Source organism: Eptesicus fuscus, chromosome 1 (assembly GCF_027574615.1).
Source record: "Eptesicus fuscus isolate TK198812 chromosome 1, DD_ASM_mEF_20220401, whole genome shotgun sequence".
In the NCBI taxonomy this organism is placed as follows: domain Eukaryota; kingdom Metazoa; phylum Chordata; class Mammalia; order Chiroptera; family Vespertilionidae; genus Eptesicus; species Eptesicus fuscus.
This window is the reverse complement of record NC_072473.1, coordinates 35,890,293-35,916,411: the sequence shown is the minus strand read 5'-3', so window position 1 is coordinate 35,916,411 and position 26,119 is coordinate 35,890,293. Positions and strand designations below refer to the sequence as shown.

The following is a 26,119-nucleotide window of genomic DNA, read 5'->3' as shown; positions in this document are numbered from 1 at the left end:
TTCTACATTTCAAGAGGTCAGCTCTTCATAGAAGAATGTCAAAAAAGGATTTCACACTAAAACGATACACATGATACTCATTTGGGTATATCCATGAATTTAAGTAACTGTTACTTTGATTAGGGTAGGCCAAAGTATTATTGATTCCAGGAAAACACAGGCACAAATTTAGCCTAAATGCCCAAGAGATGAAAAACTAAAAAAACATGTCTTAGCAAAAATCAAATGTAGAGTTTCAAATATGAACATTTTTTAATCTATACTATGGTTAAAAGTGGCAGTTGAGTTACAACCAGAAGTAGTTTTGGTTTAGTGAAAAAATGACTACAAAAAAAAACAATAAGCTTGATCTGCTCTCCAGTAACAGAATTTAGTGCCATTAACAATTCACAAGAATACTTTCTTAAAGCCTGAACAATTCTACTGCAAGTGAAAATTGCTTAAAGATGTTAGTCCAAGAATAACCCCCACCTGACCCAACCAAAAAAGCAAAGTTATGTGTGTACTCCTTCCTCTGCACTTAAGGATTTTTCAGATGCATGAAATGATTGAAAGCATGAAACAAACACATTAGCTTAAATATCCTGGGATTACTAGGCGTACATTAAGAAGTTTCTTTTATCCCACAAATCTGTTCTAAGTGCAACAAATCTGCTGTTACAAAAAAAGAGATCAATATATTCCCTTCCACCTCAGAAATCTAAGTTTCTAACAAATTTGCAAACTCTCGAAATTACGGAATAAAAATGACCTTGGAACTCAAGCTCACTTATGGAACTATGCACTCTACTGCTGTAAACAAGACCATAAGGGTTGAAAAAATTTTTTTCACCTCTAAAATAACTCAGAATATCAGTATGCAGTGCAATGAGGTTCTTTTCTGAAAGATTATAACAAAAGAACCTTTTGGAATGGTATGAGCAGAACCTATGTATATTGATTCAAAATATCAGTTAGCCAAAACATTCCAACTCAAATTAGGTGTTTTGTTATATTTTGAAATTCAAACGAAAACCATTCTCTCACAGCTGTTAAATAGTAAGTGGCAGCAAATATATATATATATATATATATATATATATATATATATATATGCAGTCGCCCAAGTCTACTTACATAAATATGTTCTAAGAAAAGTCTAATATAGAGCATACTATACTTATACAAGTTTGTTAATTACAACCATTAATTTGAGCCGATATGATTAACAACTTCTCAGCTTATAACTTATGAGTATTTATTTTCACCAAGCTTGTTCTATTTCTCCTTAGTCAATGAATAACTGTATCTATTTTTCCTTAATGTTTCCAGTAGTTGTAGTTAATAGAGGTAGCTGAGCTACTATTCAAAGAAGTTATATTTTTGTGGATGAGGATTGTTCAAATGTTTAAGGTATCCTTTAAGCTACACAAGTTCTATTAATGCAACAAAATATAATAGGAAAAAGAAAATGGATGCAAGAAACTTTTGCATTTGGCACCTTGTCTAGATTGATACCTCAAGTATTCTTTTTTAATAAAGTTAATGCACACATCAGAACACACCACAAAGATTTGCTACATATTTACAAGGCACCAACCCTTTCTCACCTTTAACACGAATTAAGCAAATCAATGAAAAGCATATCAAGATCCCCCCACCCCCCCAAAAAAAACTGTAGTATAAATATATACTTCAGTTCAGTACAATTATTGAAAGTTTGGCCTGGGAAGAGTAAAATAATCCAGATCGTTCTTACAATATAGAAACTGTAAACATTTAATAGCTGCCTTTAGGATTGGTGTATTGTGCAAAAGTTATTATTACTGGGTACAGGAATCAAAATGGCAAAAACAAACTATATAAAACTCTGTAAGAAGCTGCTATACTTCTGTGATACAAAAGCAAAAGAGGGATATTCTACTGAGATAAAAATGTCATGCTACTCTTAAGAAGCTGAACGCTCCTTTAATGTAGTAAATCTGTAGTGTCTGTGGTGTGTGTGTGTGTGTGTGTGTGTGTGTGTGTGTGTGTGTGCGTGCGTGCAGAATTTTTTAAAATTTAAGGCCTAATGAATAAGGCTTGTTTGAACAAATTAAGTGTGGAGATCAAAAGTCTTGAAACAAATGTGTACTGGCATAATGGAAAAGCACCAATGTGAAAGGAAGCGTAAGTCCCCACACAACTTGCTTTGTAGATATCCTGGTAAATTCCCTGCAGTAGAAGGCCATTGAATTTTTTAAATTATTCTAAATTTCTTAACTGTTAATAATTCCATCCCATGAGATGGCTAACCCTGGCTTTTTCTGTCATTTTACGCACTCTGCCTGATCTGGATGTACCAAGATTCAGAGGATCTTCAGTGGACACAAAATTGTCATTATCAGAATCATCATTATATAAAACAGTCCTCCTGCCTTGGTTTCTTGTTTTAATTCGAGGCAGTCTACTGAAACGTCCTGAAAACATGGTATCAAATTCATCATCAGCAATACGTGCACGTTTGGCTCTGGTGGCTCCTCTAGAAGCACCTCTTCCTCCTCTCCCTCTCCCTCTCCCTCTGGTACTACCTCCACCTCTTCCTCGACCCCCTCGTCCCCTGCCTCCTCTTCCTCTGCCTCCTCTACTCCATCTCCCCCATCTCCCCCATCTGCCCCTTCCTCCTGTGCCTCTTGTTTTCCAGTTTCTTTTTCCATTGGCATATTGCTTTCTGAGTTTTCTTTTAGGCCTGGTTTGTACAAACTTGCTATAGTCATGGTCTCCATCTACATAATCTTGATCTGTTCTGGAAGTTGATTCAGAATCAGAATCAGAACCGCAGGTACTTTCAGAACTTAAACTGGATCCTAACTCTCCACTCTCTGAGGAGGATAAATGTGATTTCTCTTTTGATTCTTTCTTCTCTTTGTCTTCTCTTCCCATGCTTTCATCTTCTTCCGATGCACTAAGTAGTTTTCTCTTGATTCCTGTCCGGGGCTCTCTGCCATCACCATTTGTAACGGGTCCATCAAGGGAGTGATCTAAATCAAGATGAATGATTATTTAAAGTTAAGCTTTGACATTAGTAAGATGGTTATTTAGGTTCAAAAGTAACATAAGCAATCTATAAAAAATATTTATACCAAAAGATGGATGAGGTAAAAGCATAGAGAGTGTTGGAGTATGAATTTAAATCTGTTAGAAATGAAGAAGATAATAAAGTTCTGATTTTGTTTGCTTTTTTGAGGGGAGGGAATGTGGAAGGATAAGGTAGCTAGGCAGAAATTTTAAGGGCTTGAACTCTAAAAAGAAATATCTGGAAATGTGTATTAGAATAACTGCATTCATTCACTGAATAAATATTTACTGATTATCTACTATGGTCCAGGCATTGCTTGGAGCTTGAAATGTGGCAATTATGAGACAAAGTCCTTGCTCTTTGAATTTATATTTTAGTAGGGAAAACTTGCTAGACAATGAAATGAACAATTAAATAACAAAATTTTAATTAATAATACATGTTATAAATAAAAGAAGGTAAAAATAGACTGTGAATGTAATGTTGGAGGAATATTTTATATAGGAAAGATTTTTCTGCAGAGGTAGTATCTATGAAAAGAACTGAATGAAGTTAGATCTGGGGAACGAACACTCCATCAGAGGATATAGAAACTCAGTATAATTAGAGTGGAAGAGAAAAAAAAGATTAGTAGGAGATTACTGCCAGTGAATAGTTTTATAGTTGAAAAATGACAGGATCTGATTTATATTTTTAAAAGAGTGCTGTGGTCCCTGACCAGTGTGACTCAGCTGGTTGGAGCATCATCATGTACACTGAAAGGTGGCGAGTTTGATTCCTGGTCAGGCACGTACCCAGGTTGTGGATTTGTTCCCCGGTCAGGGTGCGTGCAGGAGGCAATGAATATATCTCTCTCCCCCTCTCCAAAATCAATAAAAAGATATCCTCAGATGAGGGTTTCAAAAAATAAATAAATAAAAAGAGTGCTATGGTTGCTGTATAGAGAATGGATTATAGAAGGGGATGATTTGAAGCAGAAATCAGTGGGGAGTCCATTTCAATAGTGAAGGAAACACATGATGAGGGATGTAATAATAGAGGTGTTGAAAAATGACTGGATTTGGAATATTTCCTTCTAGTGGTGCCACCAGAACAAACCTTTATTTTCATTTATTTATTTATTTTTAATATATTTTATTGACTTTTTCCAGAGAGGAAGGGAGAGGGAGAGAGAGTTAGAAACACTGATGAGAGAGAAACATCAATCAGTTGCCTCCTGCACACCCCCTACTGGGGATGTGCCTCCAACCAAGGTACATGCCCTTGACCGGAATCGAACCTGGGACCCTTGAGTCCGCAGGCTGACGCTCTATCCACTGAGCCAAACTGGTTAGGGCAAACCTTTATTTTTAAATTTCCAACTGAGAATAGCTGATGGATTGGATGTCAGGTGTTAAGCAAAGAATGAAGGTCAACTACTAGATTTTACAGCCTGCAACTGGGTGAACGTTAGAGATGTTTTGCTAAGTTTGGGAACACTAAAGGAGAAATAGGTTTAGCCAAACTAGTGAAGAAATAAAGATTCCAATTTTAAATACTACCAGAGGCACAAGTAAATACATTTAAAAAGAAAAAAAACAGGTGGATATACCAGTCTAGAGGCTCAGGGGAGACTCAGAGCTAGAAATATAATTTTGGAAATTTTCAGTAAAGATGACATTTACTGTCAAGAGAACTGAGAGAGCTCATTAAGAAAGCAAGTAAAGCAAGATGGTGGAAGACTAAGATGGGATATTTCAACATATAAAGAATAGGCAAAGATAATTGGGAAGAATAACCAGTAAAAAAGGAAGAAAACAGAAGAGTATACTGGAAAGAGTAGAAAAAGAAAAGCCTAGAGTTGGATGGCAACCAAAGTTACAAGATTATTCTAATTGTCTCGGTGTTATAGACTAAATTACATTACCCCCAAAATTATGTATATTGATGCCCTAACCCCCAATGTGACTTTATTTGGAGATAGGGCCTTTAAGGAAGTTTTAATTAAAGTGAAATCACAAGGGTGGACCCTAATGAATTAGGACTAGTGTCCTTATAAAAAGAACAGACACCAATGTTCATTCTCTCTCCCCCTGTCTGTGGATGCACAGAGAAAAAGCCACATAAGGACACAGCAAGAAGGTGGCCATCAGCAAGCCAGGAAGAGACCCCATACCAGACACCAACCTTGCTGGCATCTTGATCTTGGACTTTGAGGCCTCAGAATTGTGAGAAAATAAATGTCTCTTTTAAGTATTTGAAAAGATACTTAACATCGCTAATTGTCAGGAAAATGCAAATCAAAACCGTAAAGAGATATCACCTCACATCTGTTACAGTGGCTAGTATAAAAAAAATGAAAGAAAACAAGTGTTGGCAAGGATGTGGCAAAAAGGGAACCCTTGCACATATTTGGTGAGAATGTCAATTAGTACAGCCATTATGAAAATCAGTATGGAGGTCCCTCAAAAAATTGAGAGAACTACCATATAACCCAGCAATTCCACTTCTGTGTATGTATCAAAAGGAACTTAAATCAGGATCTTGAAGAAATCTGTATCTCCTTATTCATTGCAGCATTATTCATAAAAGCCAAGATATGAAAATTATATATATATAATGAGTTATTCAACCTTAAAAAAAGAAGAAAATCCTGGCATTTGTGACAAGGATGAAGTTGGAAGACATTATGCTAACTAAGCAAAATAAGCAAGACACAGAGAAAGAATTATTGTATGATATTATATGGTAATCTAAAATATAGTCATGTGCTGTATAACAATGTTTTGATCAATGACAGAGAGCATATATGATGGTGGTGGTCCCATAAGATTGTAATGGAGCTGAAAAATTGCCTATTGATGTCATAGCCATGGTAATGACATCATGCGACACATTTGTGGTTATGCTGGTGTAAAGAAACCTACTGCACTGCCAGTCATATCAAAGTACACAATTATGTACAATACATAATACTTGATAATGACAATAAATGACTATGTCACTGGTTTATGTATTTACTATACTATGATTTTTATTATTTTATAGTATACTCTTTTTACTTAAAAAAGTTTGCTGTAAAGCATATGCCATATTAACCCAGCAGTAAGCAGCCTCATATATCTCATGTTCACTGTGTCTCTAGATTGAATCATTATCTTGTGTTCGATTTAATCTTGTATGTTTTATACAGTAGCATGCTGTACAGGCTTGTAGCCTATGCCATATAGCCTAGATGTGTAGTAGGCTATACTATCTAGGTTTGTAAACTCTATGATGTGCACATGACAAGATCAGCTAAAGATGTGTTCTCATAACATATCCCTGCAGTTAAGTTCATAGAAGCTGAGAGCAAGATGGTAGTTGCCACAGGCTGGAGGAGGAGGAATGGGGAGGTGTTAGTCAAAGGGAACTAACATTCAGTTATTCAGGATGAATAAGTTCTAGATATGTACAGCATGGTGACTATAGTGAACAATACTGTACTGCATATTTGAAATCTTCTAGGAGGATAGATCTTAAATTTTGTCAACAAACAGACACAATAATCATGTAGAGGTGAGATGTTAATTAGTTTGATTGTGATAACCATTTCACAGTGTATGCGTATATTAAAACATCAAGTTGTACACTTTGAATATGTACATTTTAAAATATATATATATTTTATTGATTTTTTACAGAGAGGAAGAGAGAGGGATAGAGAGTTAGAAACATCGATGAGAGAGAAACATAGATCAGCTGCCTCTTCCACATCCTACTGGGGATGTGCCCGCAACCAAGGTACATGCCCTTGACCGGAATCGAACCTGGGACCCTTGAGTCCGCAGGCCAACGCTCTATCCACTGAGCCAAACCGGTTTCGGCGAATATGTACATTTTTAATGTCAATGATATCTCAATGAAGCGGCTAAAAATAAATAACTGCTGTTTAAGCCATCTAGTCTGTGGTGTCTTGTGTGACAGCCCAAGCTGACTAAAATACTAGGTGACAGCAATAGAAACTATAGATAAGAGATTTAAATGGTATTAAAGAGTTGTAGAATTCACAAAACTTAGCAACTGACTGGATATGAGGAGTAAAAGGAGAGTCAAAGAAAACTGTAAAATTTTAAATTTGATGACTAGGAAGATGGTGGTACCATCAACTAAAATAGTGAGTATAGAAATACAAGCAAGCTTGAGAATGATGAATGATAAGCACCCAATGGAAATTTTTTAGGATGCACTTGGAAACGAGACTGGTAGAATAGAGAAGTTAGGGTTAGATATGAATTTGGAGAGTCATCAGCATAAAGATAATTGATGTAGCAATTAGATTCCTTTATTTGTAGAAGACAAAAAAAGAAAGAAAAACAAACAAAAAGAAATAGAGACTATATTAATACAGGAGAAACAGGGATATAAGAGAAGCAGTACTATAGAAGCCAGGCAGTACAGTTCCTAGAGGGTAGTCAACAGCATGCAATGATATAGATAGATCAAGAAGATAGGACTATGAAAAGGATACTGGTCAGTGAAGACAACTTTTATAGAGTGGTGGGGGCAGAAGCCAGACTATAAAGGGTAAATAAATATTTAGATGGAAAGAAAATAGAGGCAGGAAGTATAAGCTACACTTTCTAAAAGCCTGAAAATGAAGGAAAGGGCACAATGTGAGGTGGCATAAGTATGCAGCTGGAACAAAAGAGAAAGTAAAGATAAAAACTGGGTAAAATAAATGCAATAACTATCTTCAAATAATCAGATATATAACAATATTTCTCATGCAACTAATATAAAATATATCTTTAGAAAGTATTTTTGAGTCATTTGATACTTCAATAACAATGGATAAGCTACTTGATCTTTCAATAAAATGTATATAAAATAAAAATATAGACTCTTATAAAGATATTTCTAAAAACATAGCAAATATTCTTCACAAACTTCAAATAGATGAACACATTAGAAGTTTCACTGAACATGTTCAAGGTCCATAACATAGGGCTAAGTATAAGAAGAAAGTCTACATAACAATAACCTTCAGCTATTTATAAATGATGTCCCCTGACATGGTGCAAAAAAAATTGCACATGATAATGAATTATTTGGGTCAGTGATTTCTTTTTAATTAGTGAAATTTTTTCTACAAATAAAAGTTATATGGAAGCTCATTACATGAGTAATAATAAGTTGCTCTGGTTGAATGGAGAAGGCTATTCTGAAAATTCCTGAAGTAGCTCTGTGGATTACTGAAAAAAAATAGGCAGAACAGAGTCTGAAAACCATTGAATTATTGAGACAACAGGTTCTGAGGGAAGAGAATATCTTAGTTATATGTAACTAGAAAACCAGAATAAGGTGGTAGATGTAGATGTTGACTAAAAGAAGGCTCATTGGTCAACAAAACCCTTTTTAAAAACTGGGGTAGGCTTTTAAAAAATGAGCCTCATTTTAAGGTGATTTTGGACTTTTTTTGCCATTTTTATTAATATGGTTTAATATATAAATAATCCTAAATATGTCTAACATTCTGATTTTTACGTGCTTGGAGAAGGAGCTCTTCATTCAGTTGTTCCTTCCTATTCATTTTATATTTTATTTTAAAAGACTAAAACATGTTTGGAAGTTTTGGAAATCCGCTAAGAGGCTTTCCCTAGTTGTGGATATGAAACCCTGTCTGAGTCAAATTCGACAATATTAAAATACTAACTATAAGGACATGCTAATTTTTACAACCTAAATACACCAGCTTTTAAACAATTCATCTGTTATTATAAAGGAACAAAGAATAAATAACATGTCCATATTTATTTCCTACCTTGTTTAATTGGCAAAACTCGATTCCGAAATGATTTGGCTTTCCCTGGATCATGGCTATTTCCACTTCGGCTATATCCACTGAAGCTTGACGAAGAAAATGGTCCATCCACCTCATCATCAATTAAATATAGTGAAAGCCCTTCAGCAGCATCTGAAACTTACATTTAAAAAGATTGTAATGTTAACATAATTACCATGTTTTCAATAAAGTTATAAAAAAGGCTGTTTTTAAAACTTTATCTCACTCAGTTACTCTAATAACTTGTGCATTGTTTGGAGAAAATATGACTATTTTGAGAACAAATGTTTTATCACATCATTAAGCTTTCAAGGATGGAATAACAGAAAAACTTGTCCAAGGAAAAAATATCAGAAAATTGCACACACAAAATATTTAGTTCAAGCTGTTAAAGATGTTGTCTAAGGAAAATACTTCCTCACATAATGAACCCTTAATTCTTACATTGGCAAATATATTAGACAGTACTCTGAGATATAATAGATGTTAAAAATCATAAAATTACAGACCTTTAAAGCTAAGAAACTTAAAAATTCATCTAGTCTTAACACCTTCATTTAAAATATGAAGACACTTAATCTTATGGCCTAATGTCTAACCTAAGATTACACTAGAGAAAAGAATTGGAAATAAAACACAATTTTCCATACCGAAATTCATTGCTCTTTGTATTACTAGTATAAATCATGCTGCCTTTTCTATATCATTAATATCAGTATTAAACTGAAATATATAACACCAACACTAAAGGCATTTACCAGGAGATGAGAAAGGAGAGCTGGTCCTTGCATAAGACACTGAGGTATTCTGGTCATTTTTAGGCTGCAACTTCATTTGTTTCTGTTTCCCTTTTGGACTACAAGTAAAAATATGTAACAGTGAAAAAAATTTCTATTACCATCATATTATGATAAGACAGTATAATACAAAATGCTTAGGTGACCAAAAAAGAAATGACCAATAATTTAAGTTAAATGCTTCAAACTGGTAATATAACGAAGTTAAATTTAAAGCATTAAAAAAATAAAAAGGTTTTGGTATAACAAAATCCACTTGAACATAGCTTTGGGTTACCAACTCCATGTTTACACAGGTACAAGATTTCTTTAAAAAAATCTCTTGGATCTTGGGATCCCCACAAACTATTCAATAAACTTTAAGAAATGAGGTAATATACACAAAATGCTTTGAAAACGTAAAATACTACATCACTGCAATATACCTAGGAGCTCTGCTACTTGATAATGAACTGCTGCTGCTTCTCAGACGTTTTCTGTACCGTGGCCTTCTCCTCTTCTGACTCTGGATTGTTGACTTATATTCAGAGATGATATTTTTAATATGACTTTCAAATAAGGCAGATAACCTCAGTGTCATGCTATAAATCTGAAAAAGTAGAAATTAGTCTTGTTTTAGCAACTACTTCAATTATATAAAAAATAAAATGTATAAACATGCCTGGGCCATTATCAGCATCATCCTTTCATACAAAATATGTGTTATTCCATACACTTGAAAAAATTCTTCCTGAAGAATTAAAACAAGATACCATTTTTAACCAAAAATTAATAAAGGTTTTTAAAAGATAACATCCAATGTTGGGAAGGGTAGAAAAAAAGATTCCTATACATTGCCAGTGGGTTTTTATTAACAGGAACAATTCTGAAGGACAATTTGTAATAGGTATAAAAAATCTTTAAAAATATACATTTTTTGGCTAATAACTTCACTTCTGTGAATTTATTCTAATAAAATATCAGACAATTACACACACAAAATAATTATGTTAAAGTATGTTAAATATGTTAGCCACAACTTTATTCATGTAAAGTGAAAAACTAGAAACAACCTAAATCTCTAGCACTAGGATGCTTGTGAAATAACATAAAACCACTGTATAATAAAATACCATGGAACATTAAAACTTCTGTTTTCAAAGAGTAATAATGACATGGGAAAAGGTTCATAATATATGTTTTAAAAAGTTTCAAAGTATAAAATCTGTTTTAAAGAATATATAAGCATATGCGAGTATAATAAGTATAGGAAATAAAATCAAATGTGAAAAAATTATGCCTGCAGAAATTGGTGAAAATTCATTTTATATGAGCTGAAAGTAGGCAAGTTATATACCTATTGTGGAATTTATTTAAAAGTTAATAATATACCAGTGATTACAAAAAAAAAATTAGTAGTAGTACTGTTTTGTTCTCAAGATATTTAATTTCTGACAAAACATAGAAGTACTAAATGTGAATATGAATACACAGTTGTAACTTCCCAATTTGGTTCATTATCCTATCTAATAAAAGAGTAATATGTAGATTGACCACCACACACAAGATGGCTGCCCCCATGTGGTCAAAGATCCTGCCCCCATGTGGACACAAGATGGCTGCCACAAGATGGCCAGCAGGAGAGGGCAGTTGGGAGGGACCAGGCCTGCAAGGGAGGGCAGTTGAGGGTGATCAAGCCTGCAGGGGAGGGCAGTAAGGGGTGACCAGGTCAGCAGAGGAGGGAAGTTGGGGACCACCAGGCCTGCAGGGAAGGGCAGTTGGGGAGGACCAGGCCTTAAGGGAAGGGCAGTTAGGGGTTACCAGGCCTGCAGGGGAGTGGTTAGGGAGTGATCAAGCTGGCAGGCAGAAGCGATTAGGGGCAATTAGGAAGGCAGGCAGGTGAGCAGTTGGGAGCCAGCAGTCCTGGATTGTGAGAGGGATGTCCGACTGCCTGTTTAGGCCCGATCCTACCGAATTTCATGCACCAGGCCTCTAGTTTGTTATAGTAAAGAGAATATAAATATTCGGAGCTAATCCAAATATATAAATTAATACTGTTAACCCCTCTTATTTATAAAGTTATTTATTGGACATATTAAAGGGTACTTAATTACTAGCTCTCCATCCCTTGACCTCTCTCTGGCAGATATAAAATATTAATAAAAAACAAAGATGAGACAGGTAGGAGAAAGAAAGAGGTGCTTAATTCCAGAATGACTGCTAAATGTGTCTTTATGCATGCCTAATAAACTGTCAGGAAACACTGAGAATCAAACTTTAGTAGCGATGTCAGAATTGTGGTATATACTTTTTTAGCAATTTTAAAACTGGTGAAAGAAAAAGCTGTGTGCTATATATAACTAGATGCTTAGAGGATCAATCCACCTAATATAGGTTTTACATACCCTTGATTTTTTATTAGAGGTATAAGTTTTGGAGTTGCTGAATATTTGGCGAACATCCTTATAAAATTCCAGAGGACTACCATAGTTTCCTGCTTCCAGAGTTTCTTTCACAGTGCTGAAGTCCATAGGATTGTCTATAACACCTTGATAATCCTACAAAGAGTGTGTTATTAAATACATAGACTGAGTAACAATACTATGTAATACAATGGGACTAAGATTTGCATCACCAAATCACTATGAAATAGACTGTTTTTCAACCTGCTGCCACCCCTCAACCAGGATACATTTAACTGAACTCTTCTGTTGGCTCAGAAAAACAGCAGGGAGGTATGGGAGGGTCTTAGCACTCCCTCTGCAATCCATAACCATATGACTCTCTCTAGAACCAGAAAAGAAAATCCATAGCCACTGGCTTCATCCCTACAGAGTCCACAATATAAAATTTTATTTTTTCCTTAAAGGCTGAAATTACCCCAATTCCCTGGCAAACTGCTCAATGAAAGTAGAAGATGGGATAATTCTCATATAATTAAACAGTTCCATGTCACCAATTAGCTACATATTTCCAAGACATTCCCAGCTATGAGGGCATTCTAAGATGTCATTACTTGAAAGTCAAAGTCAAATTGGCCATGCCTGTGCTTCTCTCTCCTATCATTCTGATTTCAATAAATGTGATGATTTTGCTTCATCTAAGGTCTTCATTTTTATATATTCAAAATTAGTTTGATTTTTATTTAGGGGCAATTAGAGGAGGGAGAAGATTTTATTTTAACCTATATTTCTCAAGTCCAGTTAAGACCTTTCTAGAGTTATCCTATGGAAGTGCACCTGAAATGTACATATATACCTATATATATCACAACCATTAATAAAAGAATATATTTTGGAGTAAAAGCCATTGTTGGTATTAGATCCCTCATACTATTTAGAAACATTAAGAATTAAATCACCACATTTCTCTTGAAGAAATAACCAGAGAACCAGAAGAAGGGACAAAGGAAGGATATAAAAAGTGAAAAATATTTTTCAAAGTATGAGAAACCACAATTGCTCTTAATATGTCTTTTTAAAAATGTTTGCTTAAATCATAAAAATCAAAAGTACTACAACACAGCATGGCTTATGGATATAAAGATTTTAATAGAATAAAAACATTGGAACTTTGTGTAGTATGATGAATTCCAGTGGGAATAATCAGCTGCAATACAGACATAATTATATTGTGCAGTTGATGATTTCTAATATGCTACCGTAGCTTTAGATCTATAGAAACAAGTAAAACATCTACCACCTATACAGATGGTATACAAAGGTCCCTCCTGAGAACATGTGCTGATTTAAAAGAAAAATAAACTACAAAAAAAAAAATCAAGGATAAAAAGGGAGTAAGCAGAGTTGGAAAACAACTTTGCAAATTATAAAAGTTTTATTTACAGTATGGAAATTTTAAAAAGTAAAACTACATAAAAATAACCAGTATGTGTCTTTTAAGAGATTACTAGGCCTACCTCAGAAAGCGATGGATCTTGTTGTGTTTCCAGAACAATTGAACCTGAGGGTTCTCCCTCTTGCTCTTGATGACCCTATTAGGGTAAAGAACATATATTGTGTTTCTAGACCACCACAACAAAATATCAAGAATTGGAATACAATTATTATTTAAAGTTCAAAGATCCATAAATAGGAAGAATATTTTTACTGATTGTACTTTAAGATGAAGGAAGTTTACATTCATCACTCTCCTCTACTATGAAAACACAAGACTAATTTATTCTACCCAAACTCCCTACAAAAGAACAAACAAGCTTTATGAAACATTATCTTGTTTATTATTGGAATAATTTTTCTCCATTTAAACCTGTGTAAGTAGAAACTACTGATGTTTACTAATTTCAGAGGATGGTCTGATGTATTTCTGAAATACTGCTATACCTTTTCTCTGAATATGTTAAACTAAGATTTACTATTAATACTAAAAGGTTATTCAATATATACATAGATAACAATATTAGAAAAGAAATCCTACAATTGAAGTTCTCATGCTTATATCTTTTATGAAAAGTAATATGGTATGTTGGTTACCTAAGTGAATATTGGATAACATATTTAAATTATTAACATAAATTAAGCCTAAATTAACATACATTATTAACATTTAAGGCTGACACATGTAACCAAGGGTCTGCAGTGTGTAGAAGTGTATTATAAGTTAGTAAAACATATTAAACAAATATCTAAAATAAAAGCAGGATATTGCAAATATATTTTTTATTTTTTTAATTAAATTTATTGAGGTGACATTGGTTAATTATATGTGTCAAGTGTAAAATTCTATAATACATCACTGGCAAAGATATTTAGATTAAAATTGGGTTTACAAATGTATAATCTATATATATAAAACCCTAATATGCAAATAGACCAAATGGCAGAACAACGAAACAACAGAACAACTGGTCACTATGACATGCGCTGACCACCAGGAGGTGTGCATGGAACATGGCAGGCATCGGCAGCAGGCAGCAGAGCACGGAACATGGCGGGTGTCGGCCATGGCAGGATGGTAGAGCAGGTGAGCGGGGGCGCCAGACCAAGGTGGGGAACTGGTCGCTGTCATCAGGGTGAGCCTCTGGTGGTTACCGAAAATTCTTTGTTACCGCACACCGTGGTCGCACCTGCTGTTGGCGTGGCCCCACTTGCATTCACTGCCAGCTCTTGGGGCCGGCCCCAATTGTTCAGTGCTGTCAGCAGATGTGAGCAGCGGCTGCCAATCGCCCCTCAGGGCATCTCCACCTCCTCTTGCTCCTGAGGGGTGATCGGGGCCGGCAGCTGCCTCTTGCACCTGCTGCCGGCACCAACCCCACTCGCACCCACTGTCAGCGCCAGAGCCACCATTCGCACCCACTGCCAGTTCTGGTCCCACTAGCACCCACTGCTGGCCCCACTAGCACCTGCAGCCGATGCTGGAGCCACTGCTCGCACCCACTCCCAGCGCCTGGCGCCAGTCCCGATTGCCCCTGTGGGCTTCTCCACCTCCCCCTGTTCCTGAGGGGTGATTGGGGCATCAGCCGCCACTCATACCTGCTGATGGCGCCGAGCAATTGGGCCGGCCCCGCTCATACCCACTGCTGGTGCTGGCCCCAATTGCTCCGTACAGTCAGCAGGTACAAGCAGGGCTAGCACTGTTGGCAGAGAGGGGATCAGGGGCTGCGGTGGGAGGAGCCGGGCGGGGGTGTGGAGGATGTGCCAAGACCCACCCCTGTGCCCACTGTAGCCTCATGGCCCACAGTTCCTTTCAAGGTGCATGAATTCGTGCACTGGGCCCCTAGTTTACATATAAAGTACATGACAGATATTTAAACAAGTCATGACTAATCACACCACCCACATTCACAATTCAAAGATATACAAAGAAGGAAGTGGAAGGAAAGAAGGAAGGAAGGAAGGAAGGAAGGAAGGAAGGAAGGAAGGAAGGAAGGAAGGAAGGAAGGAAGGAAGGAAGGAAAGAAGGAAGGAAGGAAAGAAGGAAGAAAGGGAGGGAAAGAAGGAAGGAAGGAAGAGAGGGAGGGAGAGAAGGAAGGAAGGAAGAAGGGAGAGAAGGAAGGAAGGAGGGAGGGAGAGAAGGAGGGAGGAAGAAAGGAAGAAAGGAAGGAAAAAAGGAAGGGAAGCAAGCAAGGAGGGAGAAAGAAGGTAGGAAGGAAGGTGAAAAGTGGCTCTTAACTAGATCTTAGCAGACATTTATGGGAAATTACATATTGGCAACTATTTAAACCGCACACTTACCGGGTAAGAAAGATGATCAGCTGGCTGTCGAAACGGCTGTGAGTCTTCACGTTCATAAATGAGGCTCAACAGTTCTTTGCACTGTTTTCTCCAAGCATCAGGATTACACTTTAAGGACTGTTTTCTGCCTCGGCATTTGACCTGTAGATTTTAATAGAATTATATCTAAAAGTTCGTTTCTTCACTCTTCATTGATTTTCTCCTGTTTTTCTAATGTTAATATGTCAATGTAAGATAGAACAGTTAAACTACTTAAAATTAATTGAAGTTCTCGTGCTTATATCTTTGATAACAAGTCTAAGTTTATATTAGATATAATTTTCCCTGGAAAAATATAAACAAATAAAAAGTAGATATTATATTCATGAAAATAGCAAGAATTCTATTATTGTGAATTTTCATTTTAAGAAAATCAGTACCTCAAATAAACACGGGGGAACACATTATTTTTCTTCCACAAGGCCAAAAAAATTAATATTTGCTGTTAGTTAAGTGTACCTGACTATGGCATCATAATCCCATAATCTTCTCAAAATAATACTTCTCTCTCTCTCTCTCTCTCTCTCTCTCTCTCTATCTCTCTCTATATATATATATATATATATATACATACATACCCCATTTATGGTCAAGATAAATGCTGGCCTTTACCATTTGATGCCTTCTTTATATGATCTTTTTTAGTATTTTAAAGAAAATTTCCCCCTCATGTAGAACAAATATTTAATTATTGTAGAGGAAAAGTATGCAGTACAGAGTTAACATAACAGACCTGAAGCTGCTATCATTAGTATGGCTTGCTTACAAGTTTGGCCCATGACTGGCATCTGGGAACTTGGCACTTGAACTGTTTTCAAAATAATAAATGTGGTCTGCTCTATCTACATTATACAAACAATGTGATCTGTGTTGAACACCTGGTTTCTGGGATTCTGGAATCTTGGCATATACTAGTCAGATGGTGCCTATATAACCAGCTCTCAATAAATTCTTTAGGGACTGATTCTTTAATCAGACACACGCTGCTACATTTTCATTGCTGGGGAAAGAGTATGCTCTGTGTGGCCCCTTAAATGAGGGAGAGAGCACAAAAAACCCTGCACATGGGTTTTTCTAGACTTTGCCTATATCTTTTCCCCTGTGATCCAGCTATCTATCCTTAATGAGTCACTGCAATAAAACTCAGCAATGAGTAACTATACACCAAGTGGCCAGATTATTATGATCTCTGAATGCATAATAATCTGGCCACTCAGTGTATATCCTATAATAAAAGGCTAATACGCAAATTGTCCCCTCGACCAGGAGTTCAACCAGCAGGAATGCCGGCCAACCACCCATGTCCCTTCCCCCTGGCCAGGCTGGCCGGATCCCACCCATGCACGAATTCATGTACCGGGCCTCTAATATATATACTGAGTGGCCAGATTATTATGCATTCACAGATCATAATATTCTGGCCACTCAGTGTATATACTGAGTGGCCAGATTATTATGCATTCACAGATCATAATATTCTGGCCACTCAGTGTATATACTGAGTACTTTGAGTGTTTCTAGAAAGTTTTCAAACATATGGAGTTGGCCTTAGGGGTCCCTCACACAAGAAACATGAAAATTTCTTATCATTTATTCACTCACCCTTCTGCCAGATGAAGTACCAGGGCCATCTGAATCTAAATCAACCATCTCTGTATCCTAAAATTAAAAAGGGAAGGGAGGGAGATGTTAAATTACATTCAAAATATTATAAATTAGATGAACACTTACAAAGAAATAAATACAATCATAATTAACTCCCTCATTGAAGCAGGCAGCAGAACAAAGGCTGGAGGAACACTGACTCCAAATACTGACTATGTGCTGTATATAAGCTGAAAAATACACTAGAAGAGTAAGCAGAGTTTTTCTTTAAATCAGAATATGAAATAAGAAAAAAAATATGGTTATTGGTATCTGAACTTGTACCTAAATGTTAGTATCTAAACAAAACTTACTCTATATGATATGTTAAATTAATATACTATAACCATGAATTACTCGTGATTAGTCTTTTGATATTTCAAGAAATATATCTGTTTCCTACAGGGAAAATATGAATGTGCATTAAAACCTAAGATTCAGTTAAGTATCCTTCTGAGGGGTAATTTTTTAGTACACAGAGGCAAGGCCCACACACCACCTGGTGATGTTAAACCATATAGGTAATGCTTAGGAGGAAAAAAAAATAGCTAATCAGCTACTGGTACTCTCATCCTATATAATGAAGAGGTAATATGCAAATTGACCATCACTTGAAAACACAAGATGGCCGCCCCCATGTGGCCAAAGATGGCTGCCCCCATGTGGACACAAGATGGCTGCCACAAGATGGCTGCCAGGGGAGGGCAGTTGTAGGCGATCAGGCCAGCAGGGGAGGGCAGTTGGGAGGGACCAGGCCTGCAAGGGAGGGAAGTTGGGGGCAACCAGGCCTGCAGGGAAGGACAGTTAGGGGCACCCAGGCCTGCAGGGGAGGGTAGTTAGGGGCAACCAGGCCTGCAGGGGAGGGCAATTGGGGACGACCAGGCCGGCAAGGGAGGGCAGTTAGGGGTGACCAGGCCAGCAGGGGAGGGCAGTTGGCAGTGACCAGGCCTGCAGGGAAGGACAGTTAGGGACGACCAGGCCAGCAGGGGAGGGCAGTCGGGGGTGACCGGGCCAGCAGGGGAGGAAAAGTGGGGGCAACCAGGCCAGCAGGGGAGGGCAGATAGGGGCGACCAGGCTGGCAAGGGAGGGCAGTTAGGGGTGACCAGGCTGGCAGGGGAGGGCAGTTAGGGGCAATCAGGCTGGTAGGGGAGCAGTTAGGTGTTGATCAGGCTGGCAGGGGAGTGGTTAAGGGGTGATCAGGCTGGCAGGCAGAAGTGGTTAGGGGCAATCAGGCAGGCAGACAGGTGAGCAGTTGGGAGCCAGCAGTCCTGGATTGTGAGAGGGATCCCAGATTGGAGAGGGTACAGACTAGGCTGAGGGACACACCCACCCTCGTGTATGAATTTCGTGCACCGGCCCTCTAATCTAAAAAATAAAGTTGCTGAATTACATATTACCTTTAATTTTCTATCAGAACCCAAGGAGTATCACTCTGAGGAGCAATATTCATTCATGGAAAAAAAACACCCTCTCAAAAAAATAGGTATAGAGGAGGAAACGAGCCTCAATATAATAAAGGCCATATATGACAAACCCTCAGCTAACCTCATGGTCAACAGTGAAAAGCTAAAAGCTTTTCCTCTAAGATCAGAAACATGATAAAGATGTCCACTCTAGCCACTTTTATTTAACACTAGAGGTCCGGTGCATGAATTTGTGCACGATCGGGGCTGGCTGGCTGTGGGAGATTGCCTGTGGGAGCGCACTGACCACCTGGGGGCAGCTCCTGCATTGAGTGTCTGCCCCCTGGTGGTCAGTGCATGTCATAGCAACTGGTCATTTGGTCGTTTGGTTGCTTAGGCTTTTACTGGTATATATAAAGATAGTACTGAAAGTCCTAGTTAGAGCTAGTAGGCCAAAAAAGCAAAGGCATCCAAATCAGAAAGGAAAAAGTAAAACTGTCTCTATTAGCAGATGACATATCCTATATAATAAAGAGCTAATATGCTAATTAGACCGAATAGCAGAACGACCTTCCGGACAAAGCGGGTCTATGAGGGCCGAGGCAGCTGGGGCTGCAAGGCCCAAGCCCCTTGCACAAATTTCATGCATTGGGCCTCTAGTTATATATATAAGCCCTAAAGACTATACCAAGAAATTCTTAGAACTAATAAACAAAATTAGTTAAGTTGCAGGATACAAAATAATACAAAGTTGTGTTTCTAGACAATAACAGTGAAATTAAGAAAAAAATCCCATCTAAAATTTCATAAAAAACAATAAAATACCTAAAAACGTTGAAACAAAGATTGTATACTGAAACGTATAAAATACTGATAAAAGAAATTGAAGAAGATGCAAGTAAATGGAAAGGTACTTTGTTCATAGATTATATGAAATAATACTGCTAAAATGTCCATACTACCCAAAACAATCTATAGATCCAATGCAACCCCTATCAAATTATAATGGCATTTTTCACAGAAATAGGAAAAAGAAACCACTTCTAAAATATATATAGAATCACCATAAAAGACTCCTAATAGCTAAAGCAATCTTGAGACAAAAAACAAAGGTGTAGGCATCATACTTCCTGATTTCAAAGTATATTGCAAAGCTATAGTAATCAAAACAGTATGGTACTGGCAAAAGAAAAATAGATACATAGAAGAGAGAGAACAGAAATAAGCCCATGCATATATAGTGAATTAACTTACAACAAAGGGAGAAAGAATATACTATGGGGAAAGAATAGTTTTTTCAATAAATTATCCTGAGAAAATGAGATATCCATATGCAAAAAAAAAAATAAAAATGAAACTAGACCCCTCTCTTACACCATACATAAAACTCAGCTCAAAATAAAATAAAAACTTTAATGTAAGACATTAAACTCCCAAAAGCACAGATGGTAAGCTCCTTGACAAAGGTCTTGGAAATTATTTTTAGTATTTGACAAAAATCAAAAGGCAACCATGGCAAAGTAAGGAAAGGGCAACCAAAGCAAAAATAAACAAGTGGGGCAACATTAAACTAAAAAACTTTTCTACACAGCAAAGGAAACCATCAACAAAATAAAGAGTTTCCAACATGGCTGCAGAGTAGGTGGAAGATACACTCACCTGCTCCTAGTGTCAAACTGGATTTACAGCTAAACAGAGCAATCAACCTGAATGACCCAACCTGAATGACCAACTGAAGACTGGTTGAACTGAAATATAATAACCAAGGACTTACAAAAGAAGCCATCTAGAGGCTGGTAAGGGTGGAGATGCTGAAATGGTTGGCCCCTGCACTGAGGTGCGGTATCGAAGAAGCTGAAGGGATATCTCAGCTGCAAAACTCTCTCTCCTCCAGGAGCATGGGTTCTCAACCCAATGCAGAGACCCCCAAACCAGAGCAACAGAGAAGGGAAGAGGAGCCCACACAGCATCTGGTGTTGAAAATCATGGGAGATTCAGACTATCTGGGAGAGAAGGGAGTCTGCTAGAGACCCAGAAGCTGTTTTCCCGGGGTGGAACACTCCTATTGTTATAGCACCAGCCTGGGGAGTGGACTGCCTGGTCCTTCAACTGCTGGTGATGCCACTCGTGTCCTGCAGAGAGGTCTATTGGTAGCACCCAGCAAGGACACTTGGTGTGCTCTTTTTCTAGGGAAACTCTTGGCAGAGACTCAGAGAGTGATTAAACTGTGTAGCTTTGTAAAGGGGACCATCATTCTTCCCCACCTCAAGGACACAGCCAGCCACACCTCACCCGCTAAATCACTTGGCCTGCCCTGCTCTGTTGAGTTCAATTGCATAGGGGGATCAGCGTGCCACACAGAGTTGGGACATTCAAGCACATCTTCCAGGGAAGCTTTTGTCCAGGAATCAGATGGGTGGGTGCTGGATGGTGGGGCTACATCATAAAGGGGCCACTCAAACCCTACGAGCTTAGCCTGAGCTACCCCTGGAAGAGGAAGAAGTGCCAGTACGCCTCCTAAAGACTATTTGGATCTGATCTTCCAAGTATTGCTGGCACACCCCTGATGAGTTCCCATGGAGGCGGGGGGTAGGAAGGACTACTTGCACCTGGGACATTTGAAGTATGTCTCCTTCAGAGGCTATTGCCTGGGACCAGGATGGATTGCTTGGCCACATCCTGCAGACTCAACGAGCACCAGCCTCAAAGGGAAACACTTTTGATCTGCCCTGTAGCACCAGTGGCTCTGACTGACTGAGCTTGCACCTCCAGGGGGGATGGCTTGATGCACCAAACCTGAACCTGCACTGTGCTCCTCCTGTGGGAGCTAGAGTTGGAGACTCTGGCAGAGACTCAGTGGTATGGCCACAGAGTAGGTGTCACTTTCCCATCATTGAATGCCTAACTGCACAGCCCCAAGTAGGAGACCCACTAGCTCCATCTTCTGGACCCAGGGAGCCTGGCCTTACTGAACTCACGAGCTGTGGCAGCATATGTGGGTTGCGGCCAGCCTTGGTCCAGTCTATAGTATTTCTTTGGAAGGCTCTGGAGAAATACCAGGTAACCTCAGGAGGAGGCAGAGGAGCTGACAGGTGAAGGCTGACATCAAGGAGTCATGTACATGATATAGATCTGCCCCCAGTTTTAAACTGGAGGAATCAGACCCTTTTACATAGATTACCCCCTCCTAGGCACACTCAGTCTCAACAGATGCAGTCACAAACAGTGAATACTGTAGTAGCTCCAGACAGGTAGGATAAACCAGTTACACACAATGACTGACATTGACCTGTACCTGAAACCTGCCCAAGTGGACCCAGAACCAATAAGTGGCGGGCGTCAAAACATACTAGAAAAACATACTAGAGTTTGATCCACTGACCTGTACCTGAACCCTGCCCAAGTGGACCCAGAATCAATAAGTGGTGGCCTTCAGACAACACTTGAGTTCGATCCAACTAGGTAAACAAGCAACACACCCAAAAGGGGATTCCAACAGACACCAGACGATGCTGAGAACAACTCTGCCATAAGGAACAGCCCTTGCACAGTGCGTCATACACAGTTATTGTGGAGTTAACCCTGCCTGAAGGGTTAACTCCACCCACAAAAAGGCCAATGGAATTGAAAAGTCAACTAGAACAGGAGGGTGCACATAACCCAAAAGAAATATTCCTGGAGAAAAGAGAAAAAAAAAGTTATAGAAGATTATACAATTCAGTTCAAGTCAACTATATCCTAAAGCCATCATAACAAGTTTGGGAGTCATAGCAGATCTACCTAATATACAGAGACAAAATGGGAAAGACAAAGAAAAATCCCCCAAATGAAAGAACAAGAGAAATCCCCAGAAAAAGAATTAAATGAAATGGGAGCAACCAAGATACCAGATGCAGAGATTAAACTAATGATTATAAAGATGCTCAAGGACCTTAGGGGAAGAATGGGTGATGATCTAAGTGAGAACTTGAATAAAGAAATTGTAAGCATTAAAAAGGACAAAGAAGCCATAAAAAACAGTCACAAAAAGGAATAAAATATCTGAAATAAAGAATAAATATATACACACACACAAAAAAAAATAAACAAATAAAGAGTCAACAGTAGGTTAGATGAAGCAAAAAATTAAATCAGCAACTTGAAAATCAAGGGAGCAGAAAACACACAAGCAGAGATAAAAAGAGAGAGAGAGAGAGAGAGAGAGAGAGAGAGAGAGAGAGAGAGAGAGAGAAAATGATTTAAAAAATGAGAAAAGCCTAAGAGACCTTTGGGACATCAAGCATTAACAACTTTCACATGATAGGAGTACCAGGAGAAGAGAGAGTACAAGAAATTGAGAAGTTGTTTGAGGAAATAGAAAGGGAAAACTTTCCTAGTCTGGTGAAGGAAAAAGACACACAAGCCCAGAAAACACACATAGTCACAAAAAGATGAACAAAAAGAGGTCCACATGAACACATCGTAATTAAAATGGCAAAGGTTAAAGACAAAGCAAGAGAATTTTAAAAGAGGCAAGACAAAAACATTTACCCACAAGGGAAATCCCATTATACTGCCAGTAGATTTTTCAACAAAAACATTTCAGGCAAGAAGATATTGGCATGATATATTCAAAGTGATGAAAAGCAAGGTATTACAACCAAGATTACTTTATCCAGCAAGGGTGTCATTTAAAATTGAAGGAGAAATAAAGAGCTTCCCAGATAAGAAAAATCTAAAGGAGTTCCTTACTACCAAACCAGCTCTACAAAAAATTTTAAAGGGGTTTCTTTAAAAGGAAAGTAAAAAAGAAAGAAAGAGAGAAACATGTATAAAGAATAAAATGGCAATAAATAAGTATCTAACGATATAACTTTAAATGCTCCAATCAAAAGACATAGTGCAGCTGAATAAATAAGAAAATATGACCCATACATATGCTTTCTATAAGAGACCCACCTCAGAACAAAAGATATACACAGACTGAAAGTGAAGGGATGGAGAAAAATATTCCATGAAAATGGAAAAAAGGCTGGGGTAGCAGTACTTATACAAGTCAAAATTTACTTAAAAACAAAAGCCATAACAACAAACAGAGAAAGTGATGACATAACACTATTGGGATTAATCAAACAAGAGGATGTAACCCTTGTAAACATATAAGCACCCCAAATAGGAGCATCTAAATATATAAAGAAAATCTTGGTAGGCCAACGTCCTGTGGTCCCTCCCCCGGGATGGCCGGCCCTGATTGCCCCAATGGGGACTGGGTGAACCAGCCCCAATTGGCCCCAATTGCTGGCCAGGCCGAGGGACCCCTACCCATGCACAAATTTGTGCATTGGGCCTCTAGTCAATTATATAAATACTGAAATACATTCAAACACAAGAAGGCTGAATAACATGATATTAAACAATGAATGAATTAACAATGAGATCAACGAAGACATCAAAAGTCACCTGGAAACAAATAATGATAAACACACAGCAAACCAAAATCTATGAAACACAGCAAAAGCAGAATGGAGAGGAACCTTCATGGCATTACAGACCTTCCTCAGAAGCAAGAAAAATCTCAAATAAACTATTTAAACTTTACCTAAAAAAACTAGGAAAAAACAACAACAAACAAAGCACAGAGAAAGTGGAAAGAAGGAAATAATAAAAGTTATAGAGTGGAAATAAATGACAGAGACTAAAAGAAACAACAACAAGATAAAAACTGAATAAAACCAGGAGGTGTTGTTTTAAAAATATAAACAAGATTGACAAACCTTTACTAAGATTTATCAAGAAGAAAAGAAGAGGATTAAAAATGAGGGCAGGCATTAATAATAAATGAGAAGAGATTAAAAATGGCAGCAGAGTAAGTGGATGCTGCATGGACATGCTACCAGGAACAAACTGGAATTACAACTGAAATACAGAAAAACTTCCGGAATAATGAACCAAAGGGCTGGCCCAGCATCCATAGACAGCAACTGAAGTTCCAGAGACATATCTCAGGTGTTGGGGGTTGCCACTGAGAAATCTGGTACCTAATCCCCAGATCAGAGAGCACCGGAACTGAGGAGGGCACCCACATAACATCTGGCTGGAGTGCAGTCAGCCACACTCTTAAAGGGCCAACACACAAAATTCCGTGTGGAGCCACCCATCTTGTGCTCCGGCAGAGGGAGGGTGAAATGGACTGGAATTGAGGGCAGAAGCCAGGACAGAGGACTCAGGGAATAGAGCTCAGAAGGCAGACAGCTCAAGTTTCCTGGGCTGAGTCATTCCCTCATGCAGTGGCGGACATCTTTCCCATATACACATCTACATTGCCTGGGGGAAGACAGTTGACACACCCTATTGGAAAAAACCTTGCCCTGAGGCCACTTAAGAGATTAAAAATAACAATTAGCCTCTAGGCCAGTGATGGGCAACCTTTTGAGCTTGGTGTGTCAAACTTCGTCAAAAAACTGAGCATAACTCGGGTAGTGTGTCACTTTGAGGAAAAAACTAACTCCAAGACTCTAGTCGCAAATGTTTCATCCTCAGAAGCAGCAGATGTTTCATCCTCGGCATGTGGCCGCGTGTCATCAGAAATGGCTACTGACACGCGTGTCATAGGTTCGCCATCACTGCTCTAGGCAGTAGTGACTGCCCAACCGTATTGAAAAAAATATCTCCCCACACCTGAGGACAATTGCCTGGGGGGGAGAGGCAATTCAAGTTGGAATCCTATTAGTCTTGTAGGCAGAGGCAGTCTCTGGAGGCTTTGAGTCTCTGCCTGATCTAATTAGTCAGAAATAGCCTTTAACTCTATCCAGCACTAGAGATTAAGAGGTGTAGAGGATCTACACAATATAGTCACAAACCCAAACAGAAAGCCAAAATGAGGAGACAAAGACACAACCGCCAAATGAAAGAACTAGAGAATTCTCTAGAAGAAGAGATAAATGAAGCAGAGATAAGAAATTTATCTGAAACAGAGTTCAGAGTAATGAGGGTAAAGATGCTCAACAGCATGAAAAAATATATAGTAACTATGAAAAAAATAACAGTCTGAGATAAAGAATGACAAAACACAAATAAAGAACACATTGGAAGGAACACACAGCAGAATAGGGGAAGCTGAGGATCGAATCAGTGAATTAGAAGACAGAGTTGAAAATATTACTCAATTAGAAGACCAAAAAGAAAAAAAACCTCCCTGTTGCCCTCTCATAGTGGACCCATGCCAGAGGAAGTTGCAGTCTCAA

At 38.1% G+C, this 26,119-nt stretch overlaps 1 protein-coding gene across 1 annotated transcript in view; it reads right to left on the bottom strand.

Annotated features, from left to right (window-relative positions):
* Nucleotides 1-2,086: 2,086 nt before the first annotated feature.
* BRWD3 (bromodomain and WD repeat domain containing 3) overlaps nucleotides 2,087-26,119 on the bottom strand; it is a 170,256-nt gene continuing 146,223 nt past the window's right edge. Inside the window, exons 34-41 of the mRNA XM_008155335.3 lie at nucleotides 17,452-17,508; nucleotides 15,811-15,951; nucleotides 13,536-13,610; nucleotides 12,022-12,174; nucleotides 10,063-10,226; nucleotides 9,599-9,696; nucleotides 8,820-8,978; nucleotides 2,087-2,999 (exon numbers count right to left, since the gene is read on the bottom strand). Coding sequence (XP_008153557.2) covers nucleotides 2,245-2,999; nucleotides 8,820-8,978; nucleotides 9,599-9,696; nucleotides 10,063-10,226; nucleotides 12,022-12,174; nucleotides 13,536-13,610; nucleotides 15,811-15,951; nucleotides 17,452-17,508 — 1,602 coding nt within the window. The 3' untranslated portion in view covers nucleotides 2,087-2,244. The remainder of the gene's footprint in view (nucleotides 3,000-8,819; nucleotides 8,979-9,598; nucleotides 9,697-10,062; nucleotides 10,227-12,021; nucleotides 12,175-13,535; nucleotides 13,611-15,810; nucleotides 15,952-17,451; nucleotides 17,509-26,119) is intronic.